This window comes from Acomys minous (assembly GCF_964271855.1).
Source record: "Acomys minous genome assembly, chromosome: 2".
NCBI lineage: Eukaryota > Metazoa > Chordata > Mammalia > Rodentia > Muridae > Acomys > Acomys minous.
The window spans coordinates 117199631-117220978 of NC_140484.1; the positions used below are offsets into that span (position 1 = coordinate 117199631).

At 43.2% G+C, this 21348-nt stretch overlaps 2 protein-coding genes across 4 annotated transcripts in view; both read right to left on the reverse strand.

Annotated features, from left to right (window-relative positions):
- Positions 1–6587: 6587 nt before the first annotated feature.
- Positions 6588–11541, reverse strand: LOC311592146 (UPF0235 protein C15orf40 homolog). 3 transcript variants are annotated; one of them, XM_084772155.1, is made up of 5 exons: positions 11377–11541; positions 10090–10216; positions 9375–9502; positions 7742–7833; positions 6588–7350 (listed from the first exon to the last, which is right to left on the reverse strand). In XM_084772155.1, exons 1-5 carry the CDS (start codon positions 11467–11469, stop codon positions 7239–7241), a joined length of 552 nt encoding a protein of 183 aa, XP_084628281.1. In that variant the 5' UTR covers positions 11470–11541; the 3' UTR covers positions 6588–7238. The 3 variants fall into 3 exon arrangements, with proteins under 3 accessions (XP_084628281.1, XP_084628282.1, XP_084628283.1); XM_084772156.1 differs by having other exon boundaries at positions 11455–11518; XM_084772157.1 differs by having other exon boundaries at positions 6588–7833; positions 11377–11539.
- Positions 11542–14977: 3436 nt separating this feature from the next.
- BTBD1 (BTB domain containing 1) overlaps positions 14978–21348 on the reverse strand; it is a 28340-nt gene continuing 21969 nt past the window's right edge. The window contains exons 6-8 of the mRNA XM_084756274.1: positions 18815–18902; positions 17139–17285; positions 14978–16709 (exon numbers count right to left, since the gene is read on the reverse strand). Coding sequence (XP_084612400.1) covers positions 16551–16709; positions 17139–17285; positions 18815–18902 — 394 coding nt within the window. The 3' untranslated portion in view covers positions 14978–16550. The remainder of the gene's footprint in view (positions 16710–17138; positions 17286–18814; positions 18903–21348) is intronic.

The following is a 21348-nucleotide window of genomic DNA, read 5'->3' on the forward strand; positions in this document are numbered from 1 at the left end:
TCATGGTGTGTCTGAGGCCACGCTGACTGCATAAGGCTGTCTCAGAAAGTGAAACTCAGCACACAATATCCCGTGGTGTCTTCATGGCTGACGAACCAATTCTGTTGGTGTTTCATTCTGTCCCCAAGGGCCCAGAGAACCCTATGTATTAATTACCACTTAAATCTTCTCTGGGTTTCAGTGTCTTCTCCTGAGACCAGTTCTGGGGAGGCTGTAGCTATGATCTCATGGTTTTTTTCCACTGCCAGTGCCTTTGACTCCCTACGGTCTCCAGCCTCTTTGTCTGAATGAGATAAACAAAGGTGCTGTCATTACCAGAGCTTTGCTGTTTTGCGTTCTTTTTCTTCTATTTTCTTATGTATATTCCATGTATATACAGAATAAATATGAAAAATGAGTGAGGTAGTATAAAAACTAGTAGACTTCACCCAATTATTGTATATCCTTTTATTCATTTTACCATGTTCACACAGATTTATAGAAATTATATATTTTTCTTTCCTACCAAAGTGAGGATATATATGTATGTATGTATGTATGTGTATGTATAACACATAAAACTCTTCATGCAAAACATCACTCTAGGTCAATAACAAATCCAAAGCTAATGATTTAATTATAATAATATAGTATGGATTTGCCATTGATTAAATGTATATTATCCAGTGAGATACTTGGGGATTCTCTTTTCATTTTTCACATACTAACAGCGCTACATTGCTTTTGTACATACATCCTTTCGTGCCTTTGTTTTGTGTTCCGTGGAAAGTACTCTTAAACCCAGCCCACAAAATCAACTAACCAGGGCTCATTGGGGCGCACAGAGCTTGAAGCAGCAGGCACAGAGCCTGCATGGGTCTGCACTGGTTCTTCTGCATCACGCTGTGGTTGTTCAGGTTGGGGTTTTTTTTTTTTGTGGGACTCCTAACAGTGGGAGTGGGGGCATCTGACTCTCTGGCCTACTCTAGGGAGTTTCCTCCCACTTTTCCTCTTATTTCCTACTATTGCAGTGTAGTCAGGAAGCAAGGAGATGAATGGACATGCTCAGATCATTATTATTAAAATTAATAATTATAATTATTAAATTAATCATTAAAATAAAAAGTACTCTGGGTCCCACTACCTTTTCCTCCTACTGAGTTGTCTCATCCAGCCTTGATATGAAGGTTTGTGCTTAGCCTTACTCCATCTTGTTATGCTGTGTTCAGTTGTATCCCTGGGAGGCCTGCCCTTCTCTGAGGGGAAACAGAGGAGCAGAGGGGGTGGGGGTGCAACTGGGAGGGGTGGAGGGAGCGGGGAGGCTGTGGTTGGGATGTATTGTATAAGAATAAATAAAAGAAAGGAACTTTGTCAGGCTAAAAGATATTACTTAAGGCGCTGGAGAGATGGCTCAGTGGTTAAATGCACTTGTTCTTACAGCGGATCCAGGTTCAATTCCCAGCTCCCACATAACAGCTCACAACCATCACACTCAGGAATGCATATGGTACAGAGATGCACAGAGCAAAACAAAACAAAACAAAAAACCCAAAGATAAACAAAACCCAAAAACCCTCAAACATATAAAACAGATAGATCTGAATGAAAAATGAAAAAAAAAATGCTACCACCAAAAATACTAGGATTTCACATGCTTTTCAGCAGCACGCAGGTTATAATGGTTTATATTGTCCTTGAGTGGAAGGATCCATTTGAAATGTGGGTAGCACCGGGCCATGGACTGGGGCCGTGGACTGCATATAGAGGAGGAAGTGAGCTGAGCACGGCCATTCCTCACCCTGCCTCCTGACGACACTGCAGCATGACACCTGTCTCAAGCTCCCGCTGCCCACCCCGCCCCCCATCATGACGCACTGTACCCTCAAACTGAATCGAAATAAGCCTCTTAAGGCTGCTTTTGTCAGTGGCCAATATGCAAGAAAGTGTTCTTCCCTACAACTCCAAAAATTTTAAAGTTATTTAACATTGATATTGGTGGTGTGTGGATGGGGGTATATGTGTCTGTGGGCGGGCATACACGTGTGGCACGTGCTGCCTTAGGGCAACTTTCGGGAGTCAGTTCTCTCGCAATGGGTCTGGGCTCTGGGAACCAAACTCAGGTGTCAAGGCTTGCACAGCAAGTGTCTCAACTCACTAAACCAGCAGGTCTCCCTGTGTGGGTCATGACCTCTTCAGGGGTTGTGTGTCAGCTATCCTGCGTATCAGATATTTATATTATGGTTTGTAACAGTAATTCATAGCAAAATTAGTTGTGAAGTAGCAACAAAATTTTATGGTTGGGGTCACCACCACATGAAGAACTGTGTTAAAGGGTTGCGGCATTGGGAAGGTTGAGAACCGCTGTTCTAAATCATCTCTCCAGTCCAACTTCACCGTTTTGTCTTCTCAGTCTTCGTAATCGCAGCTCTTACTAGATTGTCTCACTGTTGGTTGTCACTGGCCTGTTTTCTGGGACACCGCACCTTTCTGTAAATTCCTCTTTTACTTCTCAAGCTTTTTCTTATGTCTTTAAACATCTGTTCCATTTAGAATCCATTTGGATACTAAATATACAGGTGTTGCTTTTCCTTAGTCCACAGCTGTGATTTTCCTTTGCCCAGGCTTCTCTGACTTGTGCTCATGTTTTTAGCCTTTGTTATTTTGTTTCCAGCAGGGTGTTTAGTTCTTCGGTGTTTGTTTGTTTGTTTTAAAGATGTATTACTTTGTGTGTGTGTGTGTGTGTGTGTGTGTGTGTGTGAGAGAGAGAGAGAGAGAGAGAGAGAGAGAGAGAGAGAGAGAGAGAGAGAGAGAATATGAGAGAGAGAGAGAGAGAGAGAGAGAGAGAGAGAGAGAGAGAGAGAGAATATGTGTGTATGAATGTGGGTGCCTCCAGTCCAGAGATGTTGAACTTTCCCTGGAGCTGCAATTACGGGTGGCTGTAAACCATCAACATGGGTGCTGAGGAAAGAAGAGTGCCGGAAGAGCAACACCGGATCTCACCGGCCAGCCAGCCCTCAGCCCTCCCTTTTTAAGCTCAGCTAGACCTGCTCCATAGGTTGTCGCCACTTCCCGAAGTGAGCAGCCATCGTACATGTGGCAAGCAGCTACCATGCAGGCAGCCCAGCTTTAGAACAAAACTAGGGGCTTGCCATTCTGCTAATAATTTGCTTCCTATTCTTCTCTGCATCTCCCACCTCTGGGTGTCTCCGAGGTAATCTAAGGCTTTGACATAACTTGGGAGCTCCCGAGATAGCAGGGCACATCAAAGTCAGGTGACTTCCATGTAGAAATGACTAAGGAGTCTTAACTTTGGCTTCCAAGCTTGGGGACCCCCTGGCTGGGATCCCAGGCTCTCTAAGGTGCCTTCCAGTAATGCCATTTCTCAAAGGGACAGAATGTTCTCATTACAAGATCTCATAGATAGCCTATTGGTGGGCATGTTCTTCGTCAGATAAGCTGGCTTGCTAGGACCTGGCCAGTTGTCCTGCCCAATGCCATTTTCAGAAAATCTGACTAGGTGGGATTTCTGAAAGCTGCAGAGTACAGGGAAGGGCTGAGTACCCAGCTGGCCTTCAGTCGACACTGTCCTGAGGGAAACTACACAGTGTAAGAGGGCCTAAGCTTAAGGAGCAGCTCGGCAAAGACAAGAAGGATCCAAGTGTGTGAGAATGACAGTGCAGACAGGACTTCCTGGAACAACTGAATTGATTATCGTCATCAGATTTTTTGTCGATTTCTGCTGTAGAGCCATGGTGCCATCTCTTGGACATAAACTGAAAATCTGGGTTCTTAAAAAACTATTTAAAAAATATATACATATATTTTTATAACACCAATGTGCATATATATATATATGCGCGCACACACACATATAATGTGCATGTATGTCTGTATTTTCATGTCAGATTCCCTGGAACTGGAGTTATAGGCAGTTGTGAGCCATCACACGGATGCTAGGAATTGAAACTGGGTGCTATGGAAGAGCAGTCACTGTTCTTAACTACTGAGCCCATCTCCCCAACCTCGAGTTTAGTTTCTAATCACATATATTAAAATTATCTGTACTTAGGGCCATGGTAGGTTCTAAATACTTATATTCTGACTTATAGTTAAGGAACTATTTAACCATATCCTTGAAAACTTGAGACAGAATGCTGTCTGTAGTCTACAGCCTAGAAAACTGCCTTATAAACTTCAGGTCTTTAGCTTTTTTGGAGCCTTAAACACTACAAAGGTCTCACTTGGGTTTTCTGGTTCTCTCTCTCCCTCCCTCCCTCCCTCCCTCTCTCTCCTCTAGCCAAACGAAGGGTGTGGAGTGGCCCCCAGGAACCAAAGTCCAAAATCTGTCCCTGCCTCCTCAGCAGAATGAGCCTATTTTTTCCTTCCTGAAGCTCTGTTAATGTGTGGCGTGAGAACTCAAGTTACCACGCTGTTTCTGCAGGAGAGACTGTCTCTTATGTGGAGGTGTGAGGTGATGGGTACAGGGCTCCAGCATCACCCTGACACCATCCTCAGTTATCTCAAGCCTAATTCATAGCTGTGCCAAAGCCAGGATCCCCAGGATGGCACAGGACAAGAAAAGCCCTGTAACAGGCTGTTGTGTAGATGGCTGGTATTTGTTACTCAGTATTAGTGGTGGCGGACCAGCTAGAATCATATTACCTGAGAAGGAGTGGAAGGGGGTTGGCCATTGTACCCTGGTACTTGGCTTTAGTGTCCTTGAGGCACAATCAGGGTCCAGCTAAAGAGAGCTGCCTAACCAACATTCTGTGGTAGGTCAAGGTTCCCGCCAGTGAGGACAAGACGCTGTTGAGTGCTAAAGATGGAAAAGGACTCTCTATCTAGGATACAGTCCCTGGACCAGTTCCTCAGCGGTGTCACTATGATGTATCTTTTGTTTACTCATTCATTGTTTAAGCCAGAACTGACTGGAACGCACCCCACAGCCCGAGTTGGCCTTGAACTTGCGAGTCTCCTTCTTCAGCCTCCTTGAAGTGGGATTAGAGACCTGTGCCACCTATACGCTTACTGTGAGTCGTCTTCTTTGTCAGGAAATACTGTTATGTTTCTTTTAAAAATATTAGCTCCTTGTTAAAATATGGCCACTTAAAGTCAAATCGAGCTGATGGGTGGTAGGCGTCTGTAGTCCTGGCACTCAGGGGCCTGAGGCAGGTGAACTTGAAGCTAGCGGTCTGGGCAACATAGAGGCCCCATCTCAGAAAACCAAAAGTTGCAGTGGAAACTGCTGGTTCCTGACCAGCCTCCATTCTTGCTAATTTTTTATTCTGTTATCCATTTCTCTCTACTAGTTCGCTTCAGAGTACAGTCCTCGCTCCAGCTCTGAGATGGGCCTTAACTGGCCTGAGTAGGATACATCTCTGCCATAATCATTGGTTCCAGCTGCTGATTTATGGGTTGGCATTTCTTGCCAACAGGGTCGTTTAGAAACTTTATGTGATCTGATTTGGCCTGAGGTAAATGGGGCCTGAACTTGTGGAAAACAAATGCTAGAGCCTTCTCTGCAACAGAGGGTTACCATGTAGATGTGAACCCCGGAGCCTGGGCCTTCTGCCTCAGTGAAGTGGGCTGAAGATAAGGCTGGCAGTACTGCAGAAAGAAAGTGGATCCTCTGTGACATCACCAATCTGCTTGTCAAACCCATAAGGACACCTCTGGATTTTTAAGCATATTAACACAGTCCCCTTACATGTGGATGGAATGTGTGTCTGTTCCATGAAAAAGCATCCTGTACTGAGCCATGCAAGGTCTCAGGTGACATGCCTTATGGCACCCAGTGGAACTGTGGGAAAGTTCTCTAGCCCAAACCATACAAGGCAAGTACTTAGAGGTGTGCCAGTAGAAGTGTCTTACAAGACAGGGCAGCCGGGTTTCAACCAAAGCTGCCTCAAAGGAGCCCTGGCTTTGGGTAAGCTGCCCAGCTGTTCTTGCCGTCAGCTCCTGAGGAGTAATTTCTACTTCTTTTACATCAAGCGTTCTTACAATTGGTGTTTCTTGTAGATTTTGTGTTTTTAATGATATTGTCATTGGTACATTTTTCTCGTGTACTGGCTGGGAGTCACACACACTATCTATCTGCTGGGTAATTATGTTATTTACTGAATTACTGGACCTTGGCTGGCTGGGTGCATAGTTCATGTCTATGTGTAACCCAGACCCTGGGAGCCCAGGGCGGTAGAGCCGTAAGGTTGCACATTAAGTCCTACATAGTGAGACCCTGGATCACAAAACAAACAGGGCAACAATCTAAAGTAGTGTAACTCAGGTCCAATATATAAAGTGTATTCACTATCTTCAGCTGCATATTCACTTAGACGTCACCTATGCAGATCTAGGTAATTAGGCTCACGTGTCCCAGGCTGACCTGGAAGTCTATTACGTAGAGGGTCACCTCCAGAGTGCTGGGTTTACAAGTGTGTATTACCACAAGCAGTTTAGGCAATGCTGGGATTGGAACCCAAGGCTTCATGGGAAGCAGGAAGCACCATCAGCTGAGCCCAGCCCCAGCTCAGGCATGTGATTTCTGATGGTCTTTACAAACAACGAAAAGAACTTCTGGGTCTTTATCATTGTCTTCTTTAAAAAAAAAATTTAATTATGTGTCTGTCTCTCTGCATGTGTGTGTATGTGTGTGCATACGTGGGTATGGGTGTCCTCAGACCAGAGGCACTGGGTCCCTTGGAACTGGAGTTACAGGCAGTTGTGGGCATTCCACGTTGGGTTGTTGGGAATTGACCTCACGTCCTCTCCAAAAGCAGTAAGCAGCCTTAACTGCCAGCCATCTCTCCAGCCACTTCTTGTTTTCTTAAGATCTTTGGAGATTCCTAAGAACGTCTTTTTTTTTTTCTAAGAACTTCTAGATTTGAAATTTTACAAGGTTTCAAAAATAACTGACATTAAATTCTAAGTCTTCATGATTATTTACTTGTCCACAAAAAGTTCCATGTAATTTTAAAAAGATATATAAAAATACCTTTGCATTAAAAAAAAAGATACGTAAAATAGAAAGTAAGACTATAAAGCGACACGAAAGGTTTCTCACTTGTAAACTGAGTTAGAAGCTGCCAGAATTCCAGGAACACCGTGGGGATGACAAGGCTAAAGACATTTCACTATGAGTCCAAGGGGCTGGCTTCTTGTTGTCACTAGGAGTACAGGGGGGTGGCTTCTTGTTGTCACTAGTAGGGGTACAGGGGGCTGGCTTCTTGTTGTCCCTAGTACAGGGGGCTGGCTTCTTGTTGTCATCTCGCATGCTGTGTTCCACTGGTCTCCCAATGTCTGCAGATCAGAAGCGCCATTATGGATGGCAAGAGATGAGGCCAGTCCTCCTGTCTCTTCTTCCCAGCAGTGTCACTGTAGTGCCATGAAATTAGAGTGATGTATCTCAGGCAGTCTGCACTCAAGGGTCTTAAGTCTGTTTATTTAGTGCATGTGTGTGTGTGCCTAGAATGTACATACACAAACCACAAGTCTGCAAGAGGTCAGAAAAGAACATCAGGTCACCCTGGAGCTGGAGTTTCCGTGTGAGCCCTCCAATGCGAGGACTGGGAGCTGAGCCCAGGTCCCTTAGAAGAGCAGCAAGTGCTCTTAAGCACTGAGCTCATCTCTCGAGTTCCCACAGTCTGATTTTCATGTATGTACCCCATTCTCCATGTTTGGGCACTTATGTATGTTTTCCTATGTGGCCACCTATTTACTGTTATGAAAACCCCTCAAGGATGTAAGTGCCATTTCCCGCCTTTACTTTTTCTCAGCTTCCGTTTTCAGTTTCTGTAAGACCTCTTCTGGAGTCGTAGAGGCCAAGAGCTTCACCACCTTTTCCCGAGATTTACCACCCTGAGCCAGAAAGAAAGAGAGACACTCAGCATCCTAAGGCTGGTGGGAGCAACAGACCTCCCCGCCCCCAGCAAAGCACGTCCGGTGCTGTGGGTGGCCTTTCCCAACAGCCCAGCACGCTCTCCCCTGGACACTTCTGCCGTCTGACACATTCGTACAACTCTCCAGGGTTTTTGCTCTTATGCTTCACTCTTTATAACAAAAGTTTTGCATTAAAACGTCAAGGTGAATGTTTATAATATCCTAACTTCTACGTCCTTTTCTTTTCTCTAAGATAGGGTCTCATGTAGGCCAGATTAGCTCAAACTCAATATATAGCTAAAGATGAAGCAGAACTCCTGATCCTTTCTGTCTTTCAGGTGCTGGGGTTAGAGGGAATTCCCACTGTGCCTGGCCAATATTCAAGTTTCAAGTGATTGGTTTAAATTACAAAGGAAAATAATCTTAAAATATCAAACATGGCAATTTGGTATAAAGTTGTTATAACATCTAAACATAATCAAGCTGCTTTTTTTCCCTCGAAATTGTTATACATTCCTAAACATTACAAACAAAACCCAACCATGTCTAAGTATTATGATTCACAATCACCTAAAAAAAAAACTTGTAAAAGCATTTATTTGAAACATGCCTTTTATAAAACATAGACGTTGATCAGGAATTTATCTAGATGGACCGTGTGTGCACACTGAATGGGTCGTGCCTTCCCACTAACGTCAGGCCAGAAGCGCTGCAGAGGTCAGGCGTGACCTACCACGGGTGGCAGAGGTGCAGGAAGTGGCCAGCTCAGGTGGATTTTCAAGTGTAGTTTATGACTTTAAATGACACCCAGATATGAACTGCAAGTTGAGCTTTAAAAACAAAATCTTGGCCTGCTCTCCTGCACACAGTCTAACTCAGCATGTCCACAGGGGTGCCCAGGAGCCTGTTTTTGAGACTCATACTCTGGTGATTCTGAAGTGAAACCACCATATTGTCTTCATATAACCTTATCTTCACAGTCGGCACGCCCTCGTGCGCACAACCAATGTGGGGTCAGAAATGCTCGGTGAACTTAGTGGATGGAGGTGACAGACAGGAGACATTGTAGATTATTTTCAGTATAGTGGTGTCTTGAAGAAGTAAGCAAGACTAATGTGACAGTAAGTGCAGCTATGACTTTAAGGAGAGAAACGTTGCAAATGACATAGCGAACAACTGTAAGTGAAGAGTGCACAGTCTCAATATGGACAGAGAGGATGCAGATGAAGACTATGACGTCACAGATTTTTATATTTAGATGAATATGAGTTTTAAAAAAGATGGGTCAGTGGCTAAGAGCCCTGGCTGTTCTTCCAGAGGCTCCAGGGTCAATTCTCAGCACCCACATGGCAGCTCAGGACCATCTGTAACTTCGGTCTTAGGGGATCCAACACCCTCTTCTGGCCTCTGAGGGCACCAGGCATGCACATGGTGCGCACATACATTGAGGCAGGACAGCCATACACATAGAAAATATGAACTCCGATCAATATATAATAATTTAAAAAGGAGAGACAAACCTTATCCAGAACCACGTCACTCTTCCTGAGTTCTAAGACCTTGGAAAGATACCGACAGAGCTCCGCGTTTGCCTCCCCCTCAGATGGAGGCGCTGCGATTGCCACACCCACGGCCTCAGTGGTCAGATCTGGAACAAGACGGCATGAGCTTCGTCTTTTTCATTTCGCTTTGCACTTACCTGGGACAGGCTTTCAATTACTAGCTGCCGGTCTGGGTTCAGTCTCTTGAGCACTGAATGATTAAACTAATACTTCATTCAAGGAGCGTAGATAAACAGTGTGTCCAGTTACAGAACACACACCTGCAGAGGAGAAACCCTGCTTAGGAGACAGCTCTAGAGTCTTAGAGAGCATCTTGGATTCAGGCAACTAGAAACGGCCTTGGAATGGGAAGAGCTCCAGGCAGGGGGTCGGGGAGCCTGCCTCTGCCTCCCGAGGGCTGGGATTTAAGGCGTGCGCCCACCACACCCTGCTAAAACACCACATTTTTATAAAGGAAAAGATACAATGGTTTCCATCTGATTGGTATGGAATACTGCACATTTTCTCTCAAATACCTTGGTATGAGAATACAGAATTTTTAAATGGAGAAGCCTCTAAATGCAGATATGAAAATGCCGTTTGCAGTTACGGGATAAACTGTCAGCTAACAAGGCAAAGATCAGATGAAAACTCCTTCATCCACACATGAATCCCACCCAACTCTCAGACGTACCTGTCACAGCATTTTGTTTGGAGCCGGGTTTGGCATGGATGGCTATGGTGACAAAACCATTAGGATCAGTTGCCACAGGCCCCGCAGGAGGAGGTGGTGTCTCCGGTTCCTTGGCTTGGTTTTTACCCTAAAATGACATGTTACCATTTTACAGGTTACAAAACATTTCATTAATTTTGACCCATAACTACCCCTCACCTTCACTAAACCAGGCCTACCATGCAGGAACTGGACACTGAGGTGTTTTTCCCACATCCCTCCAGATCCAACCAGGATTCCAACGACCCCACGGTATTTGTACTTCCTTGGGAGACCTGACTCTGGCCTCCACACCTGCATGCTGCTTTGTCTTGTTAGCTTTATAGTTCACTTCCTCCACAGAGACTATTTATTACTTACATATATTTGTCGTAGCCTAAAGCTATGTGTGCGTGTGTCCTGTTTAGATCTCACGCTGGCTACCTTAGGACTTACTCCTATAGTCAGCTTTATAGTTTCTATTCCTCAAGAGACGGCCTTTTTATTAGTCATCCTATAGCCAATGCATTCTTAAGTTCAGAGTGGGGGAGAGAGCGAGGAGCTGGCTGCAAAAAGAACAATAAGGAGTGACATTTAAGTGCCATGCTAAGAGCTTTCACTCAACAGGAAGTTACTTCCAGGGCAGTATGCAGACAGTGGGTATGAAGAGGAATAGGATTCACACTCCCTGTCTTCAAGGAACTAGGACCCCAGTGAGCGGCAACAACCATAATAAAGCGCGTAACTGTGCTAAGGCACCAACGAAGTACACATGCAGAGCACATTACTGCAGGGAACATTACTGCGGAGAAAGGCAGCCAGGGCTTGGGCTCTAGGGAAGGTGCCAGCACGTGGGGGAGCCTGTGCTGGGTCATAGGAAGGGGTTGGGAGTTGGCCTAAGACGATGTCAGGGTGGCGGTGCCTGTGCTGGGTCATAGAAAGAAGTTGGGAGTTGGCCTAGGAAGATGTCAGGGGAAGGAGTGCTCTCTCCTGGACGGAGGGGTGCGATCTGCCGCCATAGGAAGGCAGACCGCACAGCCTGCCGGGAAAGGTAACCCTCCGAGTGCGGGCGCCGAGAAGGCCAGCAGGTGCGCCATAGGGGTTGCTCAGCGGTCCTCAGGCGAGCTAATGTGCGGCCCACAAAGTCTCAGACTTGGACCACAATAACAAGCTGTAAGGGAGGTCTCCTGCTCTCCAGGCGCGGCTTCCGGTCCTCGCCGGTGTAGTCCCGTGGCCCACCCTCTCCATACCACGAGACTTGCCACTGGCCTTGCTCGACGCACCGGCTTTCTTAGGCATAGTAGAACCAAACAGGAGTCTAGCAGGGGCCAAAGCGCAGCGACCCACCGCGGGCTGCAGCATCCCAACCCCGCAGGCGCCGCTGCGGAGGACCGCAGAGTGGCGGAAGTCCTGTGCGCCTGCGCATAGGACAGCGGAAGCGGCTTGCAGTTCTCCCCACCTCACCTGAGAGCGCCACCTCGTGCCGGGATGTCGCGGGTTCCGTTCCTTTGCAAACTGCTCCTGTGAACCATCTTTGTCACTTGAGGGAAAGATGTCACCTGTCGGTGAGTGGCAAGAGCAGCCAGCCTCAGTGCTAGCATGCCTAACGCGGCAGTTGGCAGTGCACTGTGAAAGGAGGGGAGGTCCTCTGTGGGGTGGAATTTGACCCCTCATGAAATTGTAACAGGCAAATCATGCAAGCGCTAAAGTTAGGGGCTGGCCTTGCCCAGTTAAGCTAGAATGTGTGGACAATATATGCTCAAAGACAGGAAGATCTGCCACCTACCCGGGAGATGGACAGTAACCATTTAGAGGACCCCTGGGACCTGAATGGTCAGAGATGATCATCTGAAGACTCAAGATGCCCAAGTCTGGGGCTAATGAACAGGTTTGGTAGTTTGAAGAGAGTGTGTAGAATATATTAAATGTGAAATGACTGGAGACATAGTTAAGGAGCTTCCTGAATGCTTTACCTGTGCAGCTGATAGAGAACAAGAAAGAAAAAGAAAGGGATAAAAGATATTCCAAGTGTGCAGAGCTGTTGTGCAGGCCCAGCATAAAGCAAGAAGGGTTAGTGAGGCAACCCACAAATAAACACAGATAGTATAGTGCAATCTCAACTAAGGGAGATTATTTCAAAGGGGAATGGCCAACTTATAATTATCACAAGAGCAGTGGGATGACCAGGTGTTCACTGGTCTAGAAAACAAGTGGGGTTGTTGACCCGGATAGGAGCAGTCTCAGTGCATACAGCAGAAATGTGTGGGTAATATTTCCTACTTTGCTGTGAAGTAACAGACGGCTAACTGCACTTGAAGGCATAGGAATGAGCTAGGGGAGGCTGGCTCAGAAGCAGGAGCTGGAGCTGCACCATCCCCCGGTGGTGGGGAGGGGACGGAGGTAAGCACTAAGGAGTCACACAGTTTGGGAACTGTCTATTGAAAGTCACTCCGGAGGAAATGAAAATCCCAGTCTCTGCTTACATTATTTTATTTTTGATGCTGAACACATGCTCTGCCACTGAGCTTACACTCCAGCCGGTTAGAGGTTTTTTAATGCCTGGCCTCAGCAGCTAGTGGGCGGACAATCAGACAATCAGATTGGTTTGTGTGTACGAAGAGGCTTGAGGGTCACTAAAGTGGTTAAAGACCAAATGTCTGACTGACTAGGGCAGGGAGTCAGGAGCACTGACAAAGGAGAGGTTTGACTAATGCAGAGAGCTACACCGTTCAGATTCAGGATCAGGTGGCACTGAACATGAGTGCTGAAAACAGCTATTAAAGGCTGGATCCAAAATCGATGTTTCAATTTACTCTGCATGAGACACAAGTTTTGTATGACAAATTATGTGGTATGGTCAAAAGATGAAGGTGGCTGAAGCCTACTACATTGAAAAACTAGGGACACTGAGGCCAACATTAAGGCTCAGGCAGAAGTGACCCAGTGTTAAACCACACCACATCTATTTCTTTTGAAATAAATTACAAATTGAAAATGAAAATTAGACTGTAGTAATTTGTTGGATTTTGAGGGGAAATCATGATACCCTCTCGAACAGTGGTTCTCAACCTGTGGGCCACGGCCTTTGGCAAACCCCTATCTCTAAAAATGTCTACATTATGATCCGTAAGACTAGCAAAATTAGTTATGGCGGAGCAACAAAAATAACTAGGGGTGGGGTCATAACAACACGAGGAACTGTATTAAAGGGCCAAAGCATTAGACAGTTGAGAACCACTGCTCTAGAGAGCTGACAATTGTTTGGGTGTTTTGCTTGTTTGGTTTTTGAAGGCAGGGTTTGTGTGTTAGCTCTGGCTGCCCTGGAACTCATTCTGTAGACCAGGCTGGCCTCAAACTCAAGAGATCTGCCTGCCTCTACCTCCCAAGTAGTGGGATTAAAAGCGTGTGTCACCATGCCAGGCTGACAACTGGGCTTAAAAAGGTTGGGGGCGTGTGTTGGTGGATGACTGATGGGGCCTGGCAGGCAGGTGGATAGAGGGGTAAAGGAGGAATGCCTTGTAAGGAGCCCCTGTGCCTTCTCCACGGGTACCCGAGTATAAGGACTTCATTGCCAGGTAGAAAGAGCAAGAGCAGCCTCAGTTCAAGCTGCTCCAATGGGAAAGGGCAGGGGAAACCCATTCTAAATGTTAGACTCCATTTTAAATTAGGTTTTAAAAATCTTACTTCAGTTCAAGAGTTGATTTTAACTTTGCCAATGGAACTATTTTTTTTTAAAGCATGTAGCAATAAATGCTGTGGTTCCCTCTTTTGCCAAGCATTTATTTTGTTCAACTTGGACAGAGTTCACATGTTCTGACTGAGGACAAGGAGAGACAGAAGGCTGAAGAAGGCACTAGCAAGGTAAGTGTTGAATATTTTGCATTTCATGTACCGTGTTTCTTCTTCTGTTCTGTAAGCATTTTTTATTGCACATATTTTTTTTCCTTTGAAAGTGCATGTCTTCCTGAAACTTTTGTGGACCTAAAACACAATGTTTGAAAGTGCAAATATTCCATCTTAAATTGTTAGGTAGATACTAGAATAGTAATGCTTTTAAAGAAATACTTTTACATGTACTGATATTCTATAGTAGGTACAAGTTAGTAAAAGTTATTTTTCTTTTCTTTTTTTCCTTCTTTTGAGACAGGGTCTCTCTATATAGCCCTGGCTGTCCTGGAACTTGCTCTGTAGACCAGGCTGGCCTCGAATTCAAGAGATTCACCTGTTTCTATCTCCTCAGTGATGGGACTAAAGGTGTGCACCAACACTGGCTGGCTCTTTTGGCAACTTATTTTCCCTGGTCAATAGCATGGGGCATAAAAATAACTTTAAATTGTACCAGTACCACACATGAACCTTCCTAAGTATTAACTTCTTTGTCTGGGCACCCATCAATGCAGTGACAAGCAAGAATGCATGCAAAAGCCTTAGTGCTAAGGCCAGTGCGCAGTAATCACTCAGGCAGCAAGGACTGGTATGTGTACTAGGGATGGAATTCAAGGTAGGCATCTTAGTCAGTGTTTTATTCCTGTGAAGAGACAATGACTCGTATAAAGCAAAGCATTTAATTGGGGTTTATTTGTAGTTCAGAGTGTAGTCCACTATTGTCACTGCAGGAAACATGATGGTGTGCAGACAAAGGCCACAGCGTCTAATAATAGTGCCTCTCCCTAGGAGCCTATGGGGCCATTTTCACTCAAAACACCATACTGGGTAATTGCTGTACTTCTGAGTTATTCTCTGCCCAACTCTGTAAATATTAGTTTATTAAAATTAGAAGTATGTAAAGCTACACTTTAATTATCTAGAACCTTTGTCCCAAAGTACCATCTCGTTCAACCTATAAAGAAAAAGACAAGTGACAAAAAAATAGGTAAACAAAAAGGATAAATTTATTTTAAAAATTACAGGTGACATCCCAATGTCAGTGAGTGGTTCTGTTTCTTGTACCTTCCATGACTATATTCAGTTACAGCTGCTCAGTACAACACAAGTCATGTAAATGCCCCAAATGTCAAAAAGCACTAACTTACCTCTGGCATGCAATACTTGTTAAGAAATACCTCTCAACATGGCTACTATGGAGTCTTCAGTTAAGCAGAATCACACATTCCACAGGTATTCCAGGTAACTGAGGCTCATGCCCTCAAGATTGTGGTACCAGAATAGACAGAAAACACTTCCCTTTCTTCAACAACTTCAAGAGGCCCTGGCCACCAACACAACACCTCCCTGCTCTCTTGAAAATACAAAATATTATTTTTGATGAAAACTTTTATAGCCTATTTAAAAAAGATTCTTAGGTTGATGCTTAAAAGAATTTTTATTTTTAATAATTTCCCACAACTACCGATAGACCTATATGCCTCAAGCTTAATTATACAAGGTTTATTTTTTATAAGATAATCCTTTTCAGGAGGAAAATGTTATCTCACTTGTATCTTAAAAATCTGCTTTGTATAAAAATGTAGAAATGTTACACTACCAGGTATCCTTTTGATCCACTCTTACTATAAATGCTGGGCACATCAACGAGGTCACAAATACCAAGCAGTTTTACTTCTTGGATAGAACTCTGAGGTGACAAAAAGTTCCCTTCCTTTTCAGCAGGAGCGGCTTTATGATTTCAAATAGCTGCTACGGCTCTTGGTACTTCACCCCCTTCTTACTGGGCAAGGTTACTGCTGAGCTCAAGTGGCATCTGTTGGCATCTGTCACATGTCACCCATCTAGGATTACTGACAGCACCCACGACAGTCATAGTGGGGTGGGAGTGATAAAGACCCCATCTTAGGTCATCCTTTTGTATCTGTTTATATCACATTATTATGAATTTATACAAACTCCACTTACAGGTTTAAAACAGTACTATGCAATACACTGCTATACTATTACAAAATACCTTTTCTGTAAATGCACTAAAATTTTTCTTGGGTGTTTTTAGACTTACTTTTAGCATTATTCCAAACGTTAACAATCAGGTATTTCAAAACCCCAAATATAAAGTCAGTTTTTTTAATTTTCTGAAATGAGTTATTTGACCTAAAAAGAATTCTGTAGGAATAGTGACCATCTCATCTAGCTTTCAAAATAGTTAGAACAAAAATTGAAGAAAAAAACCACACACTCACAGCTGTTATTTATGACAAGAATCCTTCAATTCCCAAACTAGTGAAAGATGACAAGTCAGCGGACCTACAAAATTACACAAAACGAAGCAGTAAAGATTGCAGTTTTCACACAACCAGCTGCTGTTTGCTCCAAGGGTTACAAGAAAATGGAAAGTCTGCCTTTAAATCATGCAGAGATTTAAATGAACTTTTCTACTTCTGAGAAACTAAAATGTTTCTTATTCTGCAATTATAAATACTAATGACACTCAAACTATTTGTAGCCAGTCATTTATGCTTTTGAGGTTAGACTGAATGGTTGTTAACACTAGATTATGTATAAAATATTATTTCTGGTATCTGTCCATCTTCTATTGAAGTGCCATTATTATTGCCAGGGGAACTGAAAAATAAAAAAACAGTCTTGCTTGCAGCAGGAGTCTCATGTACTACTTTCTTCAGTCCTTTTGTGCCATAGTGAGAATCTGGACCCTAAATGGGAATAAACGGTTCATTTAAGAAGCACTCAGTGTGTTCTGATTTGACTACTGGTCTACTCCATTCGTTACAGATTCAGTATACGCTTTCACGCAGTCATTTAATGAAATAGAGTTTTTTGCTTAAAAACAAAGTTAAAAACAACAATATAGAGTTCAGTCATTAACAACTGTGAAAAGGTTTTAAGGAAACAATTATATTATCTTCTGTGCAAAGTTCAATTTCCTTTAGACAAAGGGCCAGTTCTGGGAAGAACTTTTCTCTCAGAACAGAGTAGTGCTGGACAGCATTTAATGCGGCAGAGCGTGTTAGCTCTGGTTTCCTCCTCCACTTTCTAAGGATCCCATGCCAGTGACTGTGAAACAGAGGCCAGGAGCCTCGAGTGCAGAGTAGGCACAGCTAGGGGAGCTGAGTGGCTCTTACCTTGAGTGTCGCGCATGCCGTGTAACACACGTTGGGCAGGATCTCTATCGGTTCTTTGAACATGACCCTGAATGTGTTAGCAGTTCCGTCACAACTAAATCCAGTATCATTTTGTCCCAAGGTTTGTTTTTTCTCATATTCAATGATCTGTGATTTTACAAGAGAAGTTACACTTAAGTTAGACTGGAACAGTCTTGTGGGAAAGAATATCAAGTTTTAGAAACTGCAACCCAGACTGTAAACTTCTCATGTTCTGATTTCTCTCTACTTATCTCTAATTACCAAAGACACTTGAGATGTTGGAGGGAAAAGGATCTTTCCTCCTTGTTTAGCCCATGTCTTATTCCTAGGCTAGCCTAGTCAGCATTTTCAGTTTCAGTAGTCTCTGAAATTAAAATGCCTGGTCTCTTTTGGTTCCTGCATGCACGCAGTGCACATACACATACTTAGACATGCACAAAATAAAATACATACTTACAAAATAAAAGAAAAAGCCCTCTAGATGGTTCTAGTGAGATTTAAGAGGTGCTGGGGAAACGCCTGAGTGGGTGAACTACTTGCTACATAAGCATGAGGTTCTGATTAAGATCCCTAGCCCCTAGCATTGTGACTTCAAGGCCAGCCTGGTCTGCAGATCAGAGTGAGTTCAGGGCAACAAGACTGACTCCAGACTAAGGTAGATGGCACCTGAGGAATGACACCCAAGATTTCCTCTGGCTTCTACACTTATGCATGTACACGAACATGTGGCTCTACATGGATTAACAGACTTAATTCAATATACAAAAACTGCATGAAAATAATTTTCTCCTTTGTTTCTGGATGTCACAGAACCAGATCTTTGATTTGTTGTAGGCACAGGAAATACAAAGTAGCAACATTTAAAAAGCATGCATTTGATTACAAGGTTCAAAGTTTTTGTTATTAAAGAGAACACAGTAGTAACATTTAGAAGGCACGGTTTTGTTTTATTGATAAAACCTTGAAATGTGTTTTACTTCCTTCCCTCTTACTTTTGTACTTTATGTATAAAATATGTGGAGAGCATTGTATATCGTTCATAAGCAGTTTTCCTTGACAGGGAATGAAGTCTACGAGACAGCATCAGCTTGTTAGGAAGGATAGAACAAAAGATGAGGCGTTCAACACTCTTTCAGATTGGGCATTAGTGCCCCCTGGGAGAGAACTGTAGTGGAGCGGCCTAAGGCATGAGGCACACACCTGTAGCCTCAGCACTACAAAGACCTAAGTAGGAGGATGGCAAGTTAGACCAGCCTCAGATGCAAGGCCCTGTCAACAAAACAAAACAGAACAAAACCATGAAGCAGTGTTTATTCAGACACTCCTAAATGAAGAGAGTGCTTGAGGCAGTGTGAGTGATGAAAGAGTTTCAAGGTGCTAAAGCGCAAGTGACGTGAAAGGGCAAAAGGGATTTTAAGTCAATTACTTTTAAGGGTGTCCAGGACAAAAGATTCCAGGCATGCTAATACTTTTATAAAGGACCAACATTTCCTGAAACTGAATTTTTTACTTTACAATGACCACAAAGATGCAATGGCTTAAAAATACTACTGATGCTTTCTGGTTGTTCTGATAATGAAACCTGGGTTTTTGTCAGAACAGAATTTACTGAAGTTGCTGTTGTATCTCAGGATGCTAACAGTGAAGGTGAGTACCTGTATATTCACTTGATAATCCGTGGGCCCGTGAATAGATCCATACAAACCAAATCCAACTACAGAGATTCTTCTGTTAACTGTGAACCTGTGAGAAAGAAGCCCATTACAAAACAACATAAGCAATTCTCTAAGTGTTCCCATTTTGAAGTCTATAGCTTTTTCAAAGTGTTACCTGAATTTTACTTACAAAAAAGAAAACTATCAAAAGAGACAGTTTGGGAAATGTCAACTTCTTTTCCCACAAAACCTAACGTGAACTGAAGAACTCAAGTAGGATTTGTTCTGTACAGTCAAAGCATTGTAACCTGAATACCTACGTTATTATAACGGTTGCTTCTATGGTGCACTCATCCAACTCTCTCTCATGAACATGCTAATCATTAAGATCAAAGTCCCAAACTTGGACAATCCATCAGTTCAGTAAATATTTACTGAGGGCCTATCACACTTAGTCACTGTGTGTGGCTGGTCAGGAGACAATGGTGAACAAGGCACAGTTTCTATCTTTGCCAAATGGAAGATAGTGATAAACTAGAAAAGAAGGGAATAAATAATAATTATACATTGTGTTAAGTATGAACGAACTGAATTAACAACTGGTGGTACATAATTGGAGACAGGAGCTAACTCGTATCGGTGGGTTTGAATAAAGGTTCCATAAAATAATTAGCAAGTCTAGTTTAGTCACATTAGTCAAGAAATATTGATCTATCTTACTTCATTTTATATATGTGTAAAAAATGGTATTAAATACAAAGGCAACTGAAAAGACTGTGTAATTATAATCTGTAATGCAAAATAACTTCCAGCTAAAATTTTGATTTTTACTTCTACTGGCACACCACTACAGCTTAGTAAATACTTCCTTATGTGCAGGCCCTAAGCTCTGTTTCATACAATAACTCACTTCTTTAACAAACTATTTCTATTATCCTAAGTTCTTGTAGTCAAAGAAGCAGGCTTCAGCCGGGCGTGGCTGCTCCCACTCATGGTCCATGGTACCCAAGAAGCTGAAGCAGGATAACCTGTGCTCACAAGGTCAAGTGCAGTCTGGACAACACAGCGGCGAGAGGCCAGGGGTGTTAAACATTCAGGGTCATCTTTTCAAAGATGATGTATACGCGGCTCAGGCTGCAGCTGCAGCTCAGGGTCACAGTCCTTGCCTAGTGTGTGACGGTTCTAACTGGGCACCACAGGGAAGGGGAGTGCTCACATGTTCCTACCCGCACGCTGTGCCACACACCCAATATAGTAAGGTAACCACTCTGAAAATTGTCAGTAATTTTAAACCACCAAATCGGTATTTCATCCTTTTTAAAATTACATCAGAAAACTGCCCAGGTGTGCGGCTGGGTGATAGAGAATGTGTCTCGGTCCTGAGTAGTCATCAATCCTCAGCACAAAAGAAAAACAACCTGAAGATGCAGCTGATAGGTAAGTGAGAAATCACTTAAAGCACCTTGTGAATCCAGAGGCGAATCCTGTCAACCTGCTTTTATGAACTACATTAAAAATCACTATCAGACTATGAATTTTTAATTCTTGATCATAAGAAGAGCAAACCTGACTGCGATGCGCTGCAGTTCCTCAGTGGCTGACGCTTCCCTCTCTTCTGTCCTCTCAGTGCTCACTGGCCTCCTGGTTTCTGTCCTTCATAGTGTGTTCCATATAATACTTTTTATAGACTGATCATTCTTTTTCATATTTAAGATGCTCCTCTCTTTTTAGAAGAGAATTTAGTCTCACAAATTAACTTTATATTTTGTTAGGCCACTTCTCTACCCCAAACATGGGACTTATGAAAATAATGTTCTAAGATACTCAAGTTAACCTATCCCTATCAAAGTGTGATTCCAGCCAAGGCCCTCCTGATCTACACAGTACTATTTGCTTGACATTTCGGAGTTCACTCCTACTCTATTACAGTAATGCTTAACATAATAAATAGGTAATTTACCACAAGATAGTAAATTATACACTTCAATGTTATTTACTCAATATAAATCAAAATTTTTTTTTTACATTTAAAGTCTGGGTTTTCTTATTGTGGCAGTACATACATAGCTGTACCACATTAGGCATTGAGTATACAGGTAAGTGACATTAAATACATTAACATCACTGCAGAACTGTCACCACTGTTCATTTCTGTAATACTAATCATTTTATTTAACATAATTTTGGTGAGAATAATCTCAAATTTACATTTTTAAGCAGCAACTATTCTTTCATTAATTCCAAGAGGTTTTTTGGTAAGGTTCTCTTTACCGTAAGGTTTAGAGGCACAAGGAGCCAGTGACGCTATAATACCTGTGATGTAAAGAACAGACTTCCATAGCCAAGAATCCCAAAATTCATGACAGGAAATTTTCGTTTTGACTGTAAGCTGTAATCATATTTATTTACAAACTGCAGGTATTTTAGTGCAACTTGCCTGACTTCCATAAAAGGCAAGTACCATACATAAACTCTTACAGGCATTGTTGCCATTGGTGTTTATGTGTATATTCACACACATGCCAGCTTATACC